At 45.4% G+C, this 14,161-nt stretch overlaps 1 protein-coding gene across 14 annotated transcripts in view; it reads right to left on the bottom strand.

Moving 5' to 3' along the window:
• The window catches only part of GIPR (gastric inhibitory polypeptide receptor), a 309,157-nt gene that overhangs the window by 272,320 nt on the left and 22,676 nt on the right, over nucleotides 1-14,161 (bottom strand). For 2 of the 14 annotated variants that reach the window (XM_068250104.1, XM_068250120.1), the window contains exon 1: nucleotides 1,319-1,434. The exons of 10 other annotated variants lie outside the window; for them this stretch is intronic. In XM_068250104.1, the coding sequence (XP_068106205.1) occupies nucleotides 1,319-1,385 (67 nt within the window). In that variant the 5' untranslated portion in view covers nucleotides 1,386-1,434. Of the gene's footprint in view, nucleotides 1-1,318; nucleotides 1,435-3,256; nucleotides 3,336-14,161 lie in introns of those variants that run through there. 2 more of the 14 variants (XM_068250118.1, XM_068250116.1) reach the window with 2 other exon arrangements.

The following is a 14,161-nucleotide window of genomic DNA, read 5'->3' as shown; positions in this document are numbered from 1 at the left end:
AGACCTCCCTCTACCAATGCCTAACCCTAAGACCACCCTCTACCGATGCCTAACCCTAAGACCTCCCTCTACCATTACCTAACCCTAAGACCTCCCTCTACCGATGCCTAACCCTAAGACCTCCCTCTACCGATGCGTAATCCTAGGAATTCCCTCTACCTATGACTAACCCTAAGACCTCCCTCTACCGATGCCTAACCCTAAGACCTCCCTCTACCGATGCCTAACCCTAAGACCTCCCTCTACCATTACCTAACCCTAAGACCTCCCTCTACCGATGCCTAACCCTAAGACCTCCCTCTACCGATGCCTAACCCTAAGACCTCCCTCTACCATTGCCTAACCCTAAGACCTCCCTCTACCGATGCCTAACCCTAAGACCTCCCTCTACCATTGCCTAACCCTAAGACCTCCCTCTACCGATGCCTAACCCTAAGTCCTCCCTCTACCGATGCCTAACCCTAAGACCTCCCTCTACCATTGCCTAACCCTAAGACCTCCCTCTACCGATGCCTAACCCTAAGATATCTCTCTATCGGTGCCTCACCCTAAAACATCCCTCTACTGATGCCTAACACTTAAACACCTCACCTCCCACTAACCTTACACTACCCCCACCGCAATTTGTTTTTTTTGGCAGTTATACAGGGCAGGGTCTAGGGTGGGTGTACATTATGAGGTTTAAGGTGGGAGTACAGGATGGGTGTAAGGTGAGTGTACTTAAGGGGGGGGGGGAGGGGATTGATAAGATGGGTTGTAGGTAAAGGTACAGGATGTAGTGTGGAGTGACTCCTAGATGACCACTGCCTTGCTAAAGAAACTGATGGTGAAGGTGCTGGACTGGCCAAGCATCTCTCAATACCTAAACCCTACTGAGCATCTGTGGGGCATCCTCATATGGAAGGTGGAGGAGCACAAGATCTATAACATCCACCAGCTTCATCATGGAGGAGTGGCAAGCTGTGACTCTCTAGTGACCTCCATGCCCAGAGAGTTAAGCAGTGCAGGAAAATAATGATGGGCACACAAAATATTGACACTTTGAGCAGAATTTTAACATTCTTCACTTAGGGGTGTACTCACTTATGCTGCCAGCGGTTTAGTCCTGAATGGATGTCTGCTGAGTTATTTCAATGGGACAGTACATTTACCCTGTTATACAAGCTGTACACTGACTACTGTACATTGTATCAAAGTGTCCTATCTTCAGTGTTGTCCCATGAAAAGAGATCATAAAATATGTACAGAAATGTGACATGAGCACTCGCTTGTGTGATATATTGTATATGGCTGAGACACAAAGTACTCCGATATTCACCTTGGATTCTCTGTACAGTCACCAATAGAAGTTTCCACTCCGTATAACAGGGGACACTGGAATCCATCAGTGTCTTCAGAGCCCCATAAAAGGTAAGCTTCAGTGACACCTCTCAGGCCTGATACTGGAGCACTTCCTGTTCCTCTGATGGTGAGTCTGCTTCATTCAGAACATTCATCGTCATTGTGCAATGCTAACTCGTCCCCTTCTGAAAACATTCATTGTCATCTGGGGTGTTCCTCCAATCTAATGCTAGGTACACACCATACAATTTTCTGTTAGATTTAACTGCCAGATAGATTTTTTCCAACAGAAAATTGTATGGTGTGTACCTAGCATAAGATGTGGATTATCACCTAACATTTATGTACACTTTCTCCAGTGACACCTGAGAGGTCATCTTTATCACCAGTGATATCCTATGGAGGCCTGAAAGGTCCTTTTTACCTTTCCTAATCTCCTATGTACACTTCAAAGGTCAATTTTATCTCCACCGAGGTACTCTGAGGTCCAGTAATGCTTAAAGTGGATCCAAGATAAACTTTTACTCATTGCATAGTTGTGTTCCTTTCCTATATAGAGCATTCCGCAAGCCAAATACTTTTTTTTTTTGTTTTAATACTCTAGTTCCCTATAAATTAAACTAGCCTTGCCCACAGCTTCTCCAGAGTGCCTTGGCACTCTGAGTCTTAGTAGCAAGGGCTTATGGGAGCTCAGTCTGGGCAGGAGGAGGAGGTGTTACTAACCAGAGATTGCAGAGGCAGAGGGGAGGAGGAGAGGGGAGTGAAGTTTTCACAGGCTGAGGGCTGGTGATGCAGATCAGCTTGCCTGTGTGGTGTGTAATGTGACAAACATAACTAGCTGCTCTCGTTGTATCACAGGAAGAAATAATCAATGGGAGCTCAGTCTGAGTATTTAAAAAACAACGGTTCTGGATACCTGAAGTGACATGTGACATGATGAGATAGACATGGGTATGTACAGTGCCTAGCACACAAAAAACTATGCTATGTTCCTTATTTTCTTTCTCTGCCTGAAAGAGTTAAATATCAGGTAGGTAAGTGGCTGACTCAGTCCTGACTCAGACAGGAAGGGACTACAGTGTGACCCTCACTGATAAGATATTCCCCTTTTTATCTCTAACTTGCTCTCAGAAGCCATTTTCTGCTAGGAAAGTGTTTTATAGTTGGAATTTCTTATCAGTGAGGGTCACACTGTACTCACTTCCTGTCAGGACTGAGTCAGCCACTTACATACCTGATATTTAACTCTTTCAGGCAGAGAAAGATAAAAGGAACACAGCCTAGTTATTTGTGTGCTAGGCACAGTACATACACATGTCTATTTCATCATGTCACATGTCACTTCAGAACTGTTGTTTTTGAAATTGCACAACATGTGTCTGTATTCTGGAGGTAAGTCCACCACTATCTTTATTTTTAAACGTACTTTAAATATTTTACTCTTATTGGTGCCTCTGTATCATCAATCTCAAAATCTAATAATAATACGAAGTCTGCACTGTGACGCTGCTATCCGGTGCATTAGTGCAGGGTTCTGTTTAAAGATCTCTAAACAAACTGACTCATCCTTTGTGAATGCAGAGCAAGCTAATGGCATATGGGGTCAAAGAACCCGGAGCTTTCTAGTGTAATCCTTTGTCAGCAGGGAATGGTCAGAGAGAGGTCTCTGGGTGATGTAAGCTGTGACCGTGAGAACAGAGGCCTGGGTGATGTTCCCGGAGATCCCCCAGACTACGCTCCATGTCTGCCCTGGTTACATTGCACCCCTCCTGCACCTCCCATTCTTCCTGCACCATGCTCTCTCATGCTGAACATGAAGCTAATCGGCCAGCATTGATAGTGGATTAGTCCTGTCGCTACATACAATTTGCACACAAGATGAATATACAGTAGTAGCATCCAGGCCCGGATTTACCTCTCTGGAGACTAGAGGCACAGATGTTCTGGCACCTTAGATTTTTGCCATTCTCACAGAACTCAAGCCAGAGTCCCCACACTTGACACAGTTGGTCACTTGGTGACCGCCGTTACAAATCCAGGAAAAGTGGGCGGGCATAAAACAGCCAATCAAATTTCAGCCATTCATTTTAAATGGTAAAATGTAAACTGCAGCCATTCTTACACTGTTAATCGCAGGGTTTGCAAACTTTGAACACTTGGTCACTGGGTGACTGGGATTAGTATTCAGGAAAGTGGGTGGCACCTACAACAGCCAATCAAAATTCACCTGTTGATTTTCAAGGTGAATATTTAAATTGCTGCCATTCTTACGCTGTTAATAGCAGATGCCTCAAACCTGATACAGTAGCTGACTGGGGGTTCAAATTCAGAAAGGGGGTGGAGCCACAAACAGCCAATCAGATTTGTTTAATTTCAATGGGAATATACAAATTATTGATACCAAGGACCCCAATGCTCATAAACTTGGTAATTGAGTGACTGTATGTAAAGGTTAAAAAAAAGTGGGCGGTGCCAACAACTAAATTTTTTACATGGCAGGGTTCCCAAACTTTGACACAGGTGGCCACTGAGTGACTGGGATTATTAAGAAATTTGGCTGGAGCCTACAACAGCCAATCAAAATTCACCTACTGATTTTCAAGGGGAATATTTACATTGCTACCATTCTTACACTGTTAATGGCAGAAGCCTCAAACCTGATACAGTCAGTCACTGGGTGACTGGGGTTCAAATTCACTAAAGGGGGTGGAGCCACAAACAGCCAATCAGATTTGTTAAATTGATTTCAACAATTATGTTATTGGCAGGGTTCTCAAACTTGACACAGTTGGTCACTGGTATGATTAGATTTAATATTCAGGAAAGTAGGTGGTACAGCAGCCAATTAAAATTCACCTAATGATTTTAAAGGGGAATATTTACATTCCTGCCGTTCATACACTCTTAAAGGGACACTTAAGTCAAACAAAAAAAATAAGTTTTACTCACCTAGGGCTTCCAATAGCCCCCTGCAGCTGTCCGGTGCCCTCGCTGTCTCCCTCCGATCCTCCTGGCCCCGCCGGCAGCCACTTCCTGTTTCGGTGACAGGAGCTGACAGGCTGGGGACGCGAGTGATTCTTCGCCTTCCCAGACACATTAGCACCCCTATGCTGCTATATGGTATATGATATATGCTATAGCAGCATAGATGGCGCTATTGTGGCCAGAAACGCGAAGAATCACTCGCGTCCCCAGCCTGTCAGCTCCTGTCACCGAAACAGGAAGTGGCTGCCGGCGGGGCCAGGAGGATTGGAGGGAGATGGCGAGGGCACCGGACAGCTGCAGGGGGCTATTGGAAGCCCCAGGTGAGTAAAACTCATTTTTTTTTTTTTTTACTTAAGTGTCCCTTTAATGGCAGAGCCCTCAAATCTGGTACAGTCAGTCACTGGGAGACTGAGGTTTAAATTCTGAAAAGGGCGCGGGCCAAAAACAGCCAATCAGATTTGTTTAATTTCAATGGGAAAATGCAACTTATTTATGCCAAAGACCCAAAAGCTCATATAGTGACTGTATGTCAAGTTTAGAAATAGTGGGCGTAGCCAAAAACAGTGGGTGGAGCCAAAGACCCCAAAGCTCATAGAGTGACTGTATGTCAAGGTTAGAAATAGTGGGCGGAGCCAAAAACAACAAACTTTTTACATGGGAAAATATAAACTTTTTCACTGTTAATGGCAGGGTTCTCAAACTTGACAGTTGGTCACTGGGTGACTGGAATTAATATTCAGAAAAGTAGGTGGAGCCTACAACAACCAATCAAAATTCACCTATTGATTTTCAAGGGGAATATTTAAACTGCTGCCATTCTTACACTGTTAATGGCAAAGGTCTCAAACCTGCTACAGTCAATCATTAAGTGGCTGGGGTTCAAAGGGGCGGAGCCACAAACAGACAATTAGATTTTTTGCTGGATAAACTGCTTCCATTCACACAATTTTGATGCCAGGAACCCAAAAGCTCAAAAACTTGCTCATTGAGTGACTGTGTGTCAAGGTTACAAAACTGGGTGGAGTCAAAAATAGATTTCCCTGGGAAAATGTAAACTGCAGCCCTTCTTCACTGTTAATGGCAGCATTCTCTAACTTTGCACAACTGGTTACTGAGTGACTGGGATTAATATTTAGAAATGTGGGTGGAGCCTAAAAAAGCCAATTAAAATTCACCTGTTGATTTTCAAGTGGAATATTAAAATTTCTGCCATTCTTGCACTGTTAATGGCACAAGCCTCAAACCTGGTACAGTTGCTCATTGGGTCACTGAGGTTCAAATTCAGAAAAGGGGGCAGAGCCACAAAGACACAATCAGATTGGTTTCATTTCACTGGGAAAATAGACCCTTTATGGTCCATACTCACGGGCTACAATTGTCGCCCGCAACACGCGGTGCGCGCGTGTTGCGGCGACAGGTAGCCCGTGAGTATGAGGCGCAACACGGGCGTGCACCCCGAACCGTCGCTCGTCGCCAGGCGATTGGTGCGGTCAATCGCCTGGCGACAGTTGCCGCCGCAACTGTTGCTAGTCCGCGTGAGTATGCGGACTAGCGACAGCAACATAATAGAAAATCCACGGCGCTTCCGGCGAGGGGGAGGAACGTCGGTGACCGCTTCTATCGCTTCAGTAATCCCTCTTCCGCGTGTGTACGCGGAGGGACCTGGCGACGAGCTGTCGCCGAACCTGTCGCGCACACGCGCCCGTGTGCTGGCGACAGGACAAAAAGTAGCCCGTGAGTATGGGCCATTAAACTCTCCTGCAGTAAAATCTTATCTCAAGCTGTCTCTGTTTCTTCTCGCTGTTTAGGTGCTTCAGAAAACAGGACTGCATTCAACCCTGTACCGCAAACGCTAGAGGTTTTTGAAGAGGTTTTTAAGAGCGATTCTAGGCATGTTAGAGATGTTTTCTAAACATGCCAAGTGGTTTTTGGAGCATTTTTGTGTAGCAGATATCAGATATTGTTACAGTGAAGCTGTTACTGAACAGCTTCTGTAACAAAAACGCTTGGAAAACCGCTCTGATGTAGCGTTTTTCAGAGCGGTTTTCCACTTTCCTATACTTAACATTGAGGCAGAAACGCCTCAAAAATGCTGCAGGACCCGAGTGTGCATTTGGGAGAAAAACGTGATGCTGTAGTGTGCTCTATCCCATTGACTAACATTAGCCAAGCGGTTTTCCCCCTGAAAGCGTTTTAGGCCCGTTTCCACTAGTGCGGTGCGATTTCTTTGCGGAAAACGCATAAACGAATTTGCATGCGGATGCGAATTTGCATGCGAATTTTCATGCGATTTCGTGTATTTTTGTAAGTTTGAGATTTTAACCATGCCAGTGCGCTTTTACATTGATTTTACACAAAAACGTATGCAAATGCGCATGGAAAATTCGCATAGGGAAAACGCATGCGAATCTCCTACTAAATACATTACATGCGAATCAAATCGCACACCAGCCTTGCGGTGTGCGAATTCTGATGGCTCCGCTGTGCAGATTTTTCCTGCACAGTCCATCGCACAGATTTCCTGACAAGTGGAAACGGGCCCATTGACTATTATTGGCTATGCGAATTTGTATGCAGAAAACGCATGCAGATTCGCTCTAGTGGAAAGGGGCCCTTAAAAACGCTCAGAATCGCTCTTGGTGTGCACCAGCCCTTACATAGATAACAACTGAAATGTTTTAACTCTTCCGGTACTGGAAAGCAATATGAGACTCTAGTCTTTTCTACTAATGTTCTATTTCTTAGCTGTAATACACATACTATTCATTATATCATACATTTATTTTAGCTTCAGGTTTGCTTTCAAGTATAGATTACTCTGAGAGTTCTACACAGTGCTGGAGGAACGTGTTCAGCAGAGGAAATACAAGCAGCAGCATTACACACTGCGCTGCCTACACATGTAACCGCAGCTTCAATCCCTTTTTTGGGATTCTGAAATAACTCCAGTTGTGTTGAGCTGAACTTGGCAATGGCTCTAAGGGGATGAACATGGAAGTGGACTGAATATGGTGACAAATCGTTCTGGGAAGCAGAGACTGATTACATCAGGTGACACGCATATGGCGTGGGAGTGGCTGCATCACATGTTCTTCCACACCAGAGAGAAGGACTACTTACATTCATGTCAAGGTCACGCCAAGTGCTCAAAGGCATTAATATGCACATATTTACAAGGATGCATTCAAGAGGCACCGCATGGCATACAGGAGAATATACTAAATTATTCAGGATGCCAAATTTGACGTCAATTATCCTGGTTTCAGGACCAAAATCACTTCCTATATCTATGCTCTGTATTGCTATATATTGGTGTGTAACTCCGCCCTCCCAGTGATGCATGATGTCACAGAGCCTTTTCATCCCAGCACACTCTGGGAGACTATGTGTTGTTTCTGCTCACTTCGGAACACACCACACACATTCCACAGTGATGCACCTTGCAGCAGTAAAGACGTCGGCACCGGTTATATATTTAAGAATGGCATCCCCTTCACATGTATGGTACATACCATATGAACCTGCAGTGTCCTTCTCTGTCCTCATGTCCTCCACTGTCCCCCTGTGTCCTCCGCTGTCCCCTTACGTCCTTTTCTGCCTACTAGGTCCATGTCGCGCTGTGTCCCCGAGCGCAGTTTTAATAGGCTAGAAGTACGGTAACCTGAATTACTTTGTTTTTACATGAGCTACTCATCGAGTGCAGTGATTGGCCTCAGTGACCGAGCCATGATATCGCCTGGAGGACACACGAGGCGGAGGAGGACACTAAAGATACACGGAAGACATGATAATTGGGGGGGGGGGTCCTAAAAACGCTCGTGCACCATGGATGCACCAGGTTTCGTATTTCTTTTTTCCCTTGTTTTTACCCTCTAAACCTAGGTGTGTCTTATGGTCAAGGGCGTCTTATAGTGCAATAAATACAGTCATCTATAAAATAATATTGTAAAAAATAAGCTATTTTATTTAGTAATGTGGGTTTGATGTGGCTGTGTAAAATGTAAAGCTACAGGCTTGCTATACACCAGCGGCTCTGGATGCTTGCTTGGCTTAACAAGGGTGAAAAGGGATAATTTGCATATTCAGTAGCAGTGTATTGTGGGTATTTATGGATGTTCTCCATAAATATATCTGAATTATTGCAGATTTCCTTCTGTTTTAAGAAGGCAAATTACACCAAGCTTTGCTTATTTTAGTAAGAGGGCTTTTTGGTCCCTTTTATCCCCCTATACATTCCTAGTAGTTTGGGTCACCCTGAGCTGCTTGGTTACTGTGTTTATTCAGTAAGCTATATTAACCACTTCACCACTGAGGGGTTTTACCCCTTGAGCACCAGAGCAATTTTCACCTTTCAGCGCTCCTTCCATTCATTTGTCTATAACTTTATCATTACTTATCACAATGAAATAAACTATATCTTGGTTTTTTTCGCCACCAATTAGGCTTTCTTTAGATGGGACATTATGCCAATAATTATTTTATTCTAAATGTGTTTTAATGGAAAAATAGGAAAAAATGTGGGAAAAATCCTTATTTTTCAGTTTTCGGACATTATAGCTTTTAAATAATGCATGCTACTGTAATTAAAATCCATGAAATGTATTTGCCCATTTGTCCCGGTTATTACACCGTTTAAATTATGTCCCCATCACAATGTTTGGCGCCAATATTTTATTTGGAAATAAAGGTGCATTTTTTTCATTTTTGCGTCCATCCCTAATTACAGGCCCATAGTTTATAAAGTAACAGTGTTGTACCCTCTTGACATAAATATTTAAAGAGTTCAGTTCCTAAGGTAACTACTTATATTTGTTTGTTTTTTATTGTAATTTTTTTTTTCCTTTTTATTACAAAAAAAAAAAATACATTGGGGAGTGTGGGAGGTAATTAGTTAATTTATAGTGTAAAAGTACCGCTGGTGGTAAAGTGGTTAAAGAGAAACTCCAACCTAGAATTGAACTTTATCCCAATCAGTAGCTGATACCCCCTTTTACATGAGAAATATGATGCTTTTAACAAACAGACCATCAGGGGGCGCTGTATGACTGATTTTGTGCTGAAACCCCTCCCACAAGAAGCTCCAAAACAGCTAGGAGCAGCTACATAACCTGCCCACAGTAAAAATGTCATCATGTAATAAATGTCAAAATGTGAATCTGGGAGAGGAAAGATTTTACAATGAGCAAACACTGACTAAATCATTTATACATAATTATGGTAAAAAATGAAGCACTTTTTTTACAACATTATTTTCACTGGAGTTCCTCTTTAAGTAAACTTCTTCTATAAGCCTTTTTTGGGGAGTGAAAATATCCAATGAATCTGTCTATGGAAGGACATTTACAATTGTCCCTGTTAATCTGCCTTAAATAACACCAGAAGTGAGAAGGAAATGGAAGCTGCCATACTTATTTCCTTTCAAACAACGCAGATTGCCTGGCAGCCCTGCTGATCCTCTACCTCTAATGCTTTCAGCAATAGCCCCTGAACAAGCATATGCAGACAGGGATGAGCTCCTGATCAAATTTGGATGAAATGCGAATGAGTTTAATTCAGTTTTCATCCTCTAATTAGTGCAGCTGAGCGTGTGTGTGTGTGTGGGGGAGGGGGGTAGTGTAAAACTTACACTGCAGCCTTCTTCTAGTTCCCATGCTGTGTTCCAAGCTGTGTCACGTGACTACTATGCTCCTTGAACCCGGAAGGAGGAAGTGTTTGTAGTCAGGTGTTTCTGACATTATTGTCAGATCTGGCAAGATTAGCTGCATGCTTGTTTCTGGAGGGATTCACACACTACTGCAGCCAAATAGATCAGGCGACTGGTGTTGTTTAAAAGAAAATACATGTGGCAGATCATAAGGGGGGGGGGGATGGGTCTGTGTGGCGAATATTATGGTGAAACCCCTCCCACAGTGTGATGACTTCACCATGGTCCAGACATTTTGCTGTCTGTGAACCTTGTTGCATTGTGGGAAATAAACGCTGTTTCCAGCTGCCAAGCAAGCAGTATCTCCCTCTGTGCATAGAACTCTCAGTAACGAACATTCTGCACAGATCATCTGACAGAATTGATGTCACCGCCAGTGATACGTTTCAGAATGTGAATCAGGGTGAGGAAAGATTTTGCAATGGGCAAACACTGACTAAATCTATAAATGAATATTGTAAGAAATAAGCACTTTTATCCATGATGTTATTTTCATTACAGTTCCATTTTAAAGCATACACCAACACTGTCTCTTCTTCCCCAGGCCGCTGGTCATGCTTTTACTGAAACTGACAGTTAGGTTAATGTACATCAGATGGCGAGCCTGCCACTCGCATGATTAAAGCACACCTGAACTGAGAGGAATATGAAAGCTGACATATTTATTTCCTTTTAAACAATGCATGTTGCCTGGCTGTCCTGCTGACCCTCTACCTGTAATGCAGTACTTTAAGCCAGTGTTTCTCAACACGTGGTTCGCGGACCCCAGGGGGTACGCGAGACCCCAGCCGGGGGTACGCAGCCAGGAGGGGGACTCAGTGCAAAACGGGGGAGCATGCTCACACATAGCGGCGGGGAGGGGGTCCACTCCCCCCTCCCTCACCTGGGCTCCCCCGTCAGCGCTTTCCCCCTCCGACACATTAACACCGGCAGCATGGTAAAAGGAACGTGGACTTACTTCCGCGTTCCACGCCGGAGATTCTTCTCTGTTAGCGATGACGCTGCTTCCTGTTTATCAGGAAGTTGCGTCAGGCTCAAAGAAGATCGGACCTCCAGCGTGGAACGCAGAAGTTTGCGTTCCTTTCACCATGCCGCTGTAATGTGTCGGAGGGGGGAAAGCGCTGATGAGGGAGCCCAGGTGAGGGTGGGAGGGAGTGGACCCCCTCCCCGCCGCTATGTGTGGGCATCGCTCCCCTCTCATGAGCTGCGTCCCCCTCCTGGCTATACTTGGGGCACCCACACCTAGCTGTACTTGGGGGCACCTATACATATCTATACTGGAGGCACCCATGCCTGGCTATACTAGGGGCACCCATACCTAGCTGAACTGGGGGCACCTATACCTAGCTATACTCGGGCCACCTATACTTAGCTATACTGAAGGCACCTATACCTGGGGGAACCTATACCTAGCTATACTGGGGCCACCTATACCTTGCTATACTGAGGGCACCTATTCCTAGCTATACTGGGGCCACCTATCCTGGGGGGCACTTATACCTAGCTATACTGGGGCCACCTATACCTAGCTATACTGAGGGCACCTATACTGGGGGGCACCCATACCTAGCTATACTGGGGCCATCTATACCTAGCTATACTGAGGGCACCTATACTGGGGGGCACCCATACCTAGCTATACTGGGGGCACCTATACCTAGCTATACTGAAGGCACCTACACCTGGGGGAACCTATACCTAGCTATACTGGGGCCACCTATACCTTGCTATACTGAGGGCACCTATTCCTAGCTATACTGGGGCCACCTATCCTGGGGGGCACTTATACCTAGCTATACTGGGGCCACCTATACCTAGCTATACTGAGGGCACCTATACCTAGCTATACTTGGGCCACCTATACTTAGCTATACTGAAGGCACCTATACCTGGGGGAACCTATACCTAGCTATACTGGGGCCACCTATACCTTGCTATACTGAGGGCACCTATACCTTGCTATACTGAGGGCACCTATTCCTAGCTATACTGGGGCCACCTATCCTGGGGGGCACTTATACCTAGCTATACTGGGGCCACCTATACCTAGCTATACTGAGGGCACCTATACCTAGCTATACTTGGGCCACCTATACTTAGCTATACTGAAGGCACCTATACCTGGGGGAACCTATACCTAGCTATACTGGGGCCACCTATACCTTGCTATACTGAGGGCACCTATACCTTGCTATACTGAGGGCACCTATTCCTAGCTATACTGGGGCCACCTATCCTGGGGGGCACTTATACCTAGCTATACTGGGGCCACCTATACCTAGCTATACTGAGGGCACCTATACTGGGGGGCACCCATACCTAGCTATACTGGGGGCACCTATACCTAGCTATACTTGGGCCACCTATACTTAGCTATACTGAGGGCACCTATACTGGGGGGCACCCATACCTAGCTATACTGGGGCCACCTATACTTAGCTATACTGAAGGCACCTATACCTGGGGGAACCTATACCTAGCTATACTGGGGCCACCTATACCTTGCTATACTGAGGGCACCTATACCTTGCTATACTGAGGGCACCTATTCCTAGCTATACTGGGGCTACCTATCCTGGGGGGCACTTATACCTAGCTATACTGGGGCCACCTATACCTAGCTATACTGAGGGCACCTATACTGGGGGGCACCCATACCTAGCTATACTGGGGGCACCTATACCTAGCTATACTGGAGGCACACATGCCTGGCTATACTGGAGGCACCCATACCTAGCAATACTGGGGGCACCCATGGCTGGCTATACTGGGGGCACCCATACCTAGATGTACTGGGGCACCCATGCCTGGCTATACTGGGGGCACCCATGCCTAGCTATATTGGGGCCACCTATACCTAGCTATACTGAGGGCACCTATACTGGAGCAGGCACCTATACCTCGCTATCTATACTGGGGGCACCAATACCTGGGGGGTGTATACGCACGCGCACACACGCACACACGCACACACACACACGTGCGCGCGGCACTTGGTAGGGGGTACTTGGCTCAAACTGAATTGCGATAGGGGGTACTTGGCTCGAAAAAGTTGAGAAACACTGCTTTAAGCCATAGACCCTGAACAAGCATGCAGATCAGGGGTGTGATTTAGACGCTATTGACCTGTAAGATCAGCCAGACTGCCAGGCAGCCGGTATTGTTTAAAAGGAAATAAATATGGCGCCCACCATATCCCTCTTATTTCAGATTCCCTTTAAAGGGAACCAGAGACGAAGCATCATCATGTATTTTACCATATATATCAGTGGGAACATTAGAGAAAACATCCACCTTGCTTTCTGTTTCATTCTGCACTGCTCAGCCTGCTTCTAATTAGCCCTGATGAAATCCCCGACTGAGCATTCAGTCTGGCTTTGCTCAGGAATATTTATAGCTCAGTCTGTGTTCTCTCATGTCTTTTCAAGTCCAAGCCTGCCCCCTGCTGGCTCTGCTCAGGAATCATTATAGCTGAGTCATTATAGCAAAGCCAGACTGAATGCTCAGTCGGGGATTTTATCAGGTCTGATAAGAAACAAGCTGTGCAGTGCAGAATGAGAGCAGGGTAGGTGTTTTCTCTAATGTTCCCACTGATATATATGGTAAAATACATGAGGGTGCTTCGTCTCTGATTCACTTTAAATGGGAAACAAGCATAAACCCCGCACTAGCACGAATTTATGAGGCAAGTTTTGGGAGATGATCAGATCTTGTAGACATCAGTAAGACACGTTTCGGAAGCCAACTCTCCACAATACTTATTTAAAAAATGGATGGACAATTCTCTCTCATACACTATGCAAAAACAAGGCACTACCAATTTCAGATTCAGGTCTCAATACAGGCATTAATGTTTCAGAAATATAGGCAAGTCTAAGACCATCAAGGGCGCAGGAGCCCTTTCGGAAAAAAACAGCGCCACCATAGGTGCCTATTAAAAAAGCCACGATTAGCGGCAAAGAAAGGAAATTAGGGAGCGCGATGGCCGCTATTGGGTGCCTCCAGGCGCAGAAATGTATCTTCTTTGCCACAAATTGCTGCTTTCATAACATATCGGTGGCCGATAGAATCCTGGGCACCGCGGTTTGCGGAAATGCAAATAGCGGCTTTGCGGAAGGTGACAAAATTGAC

Source organism: Hyperolius riggenbachi, chromosome 8 (assembly GCF_040937935.1).
Source record: "Hyperolius riggenbachi isolate aHypRig1 chromosome 8, aHypRig1.pri, whole genome shotgun sequence".
Classification (NCBI taxonomy): Eukaryota; Metazoa; Chordata; class Amphibia; order Anura; family Hyperoliidae; genus Hyperolius; species Hyperolius riggenbachi.
Note: the sequence above shows the minus strand (reverse complement) of the source record. Positions and strands in the feature narration are given on the sequence as shown.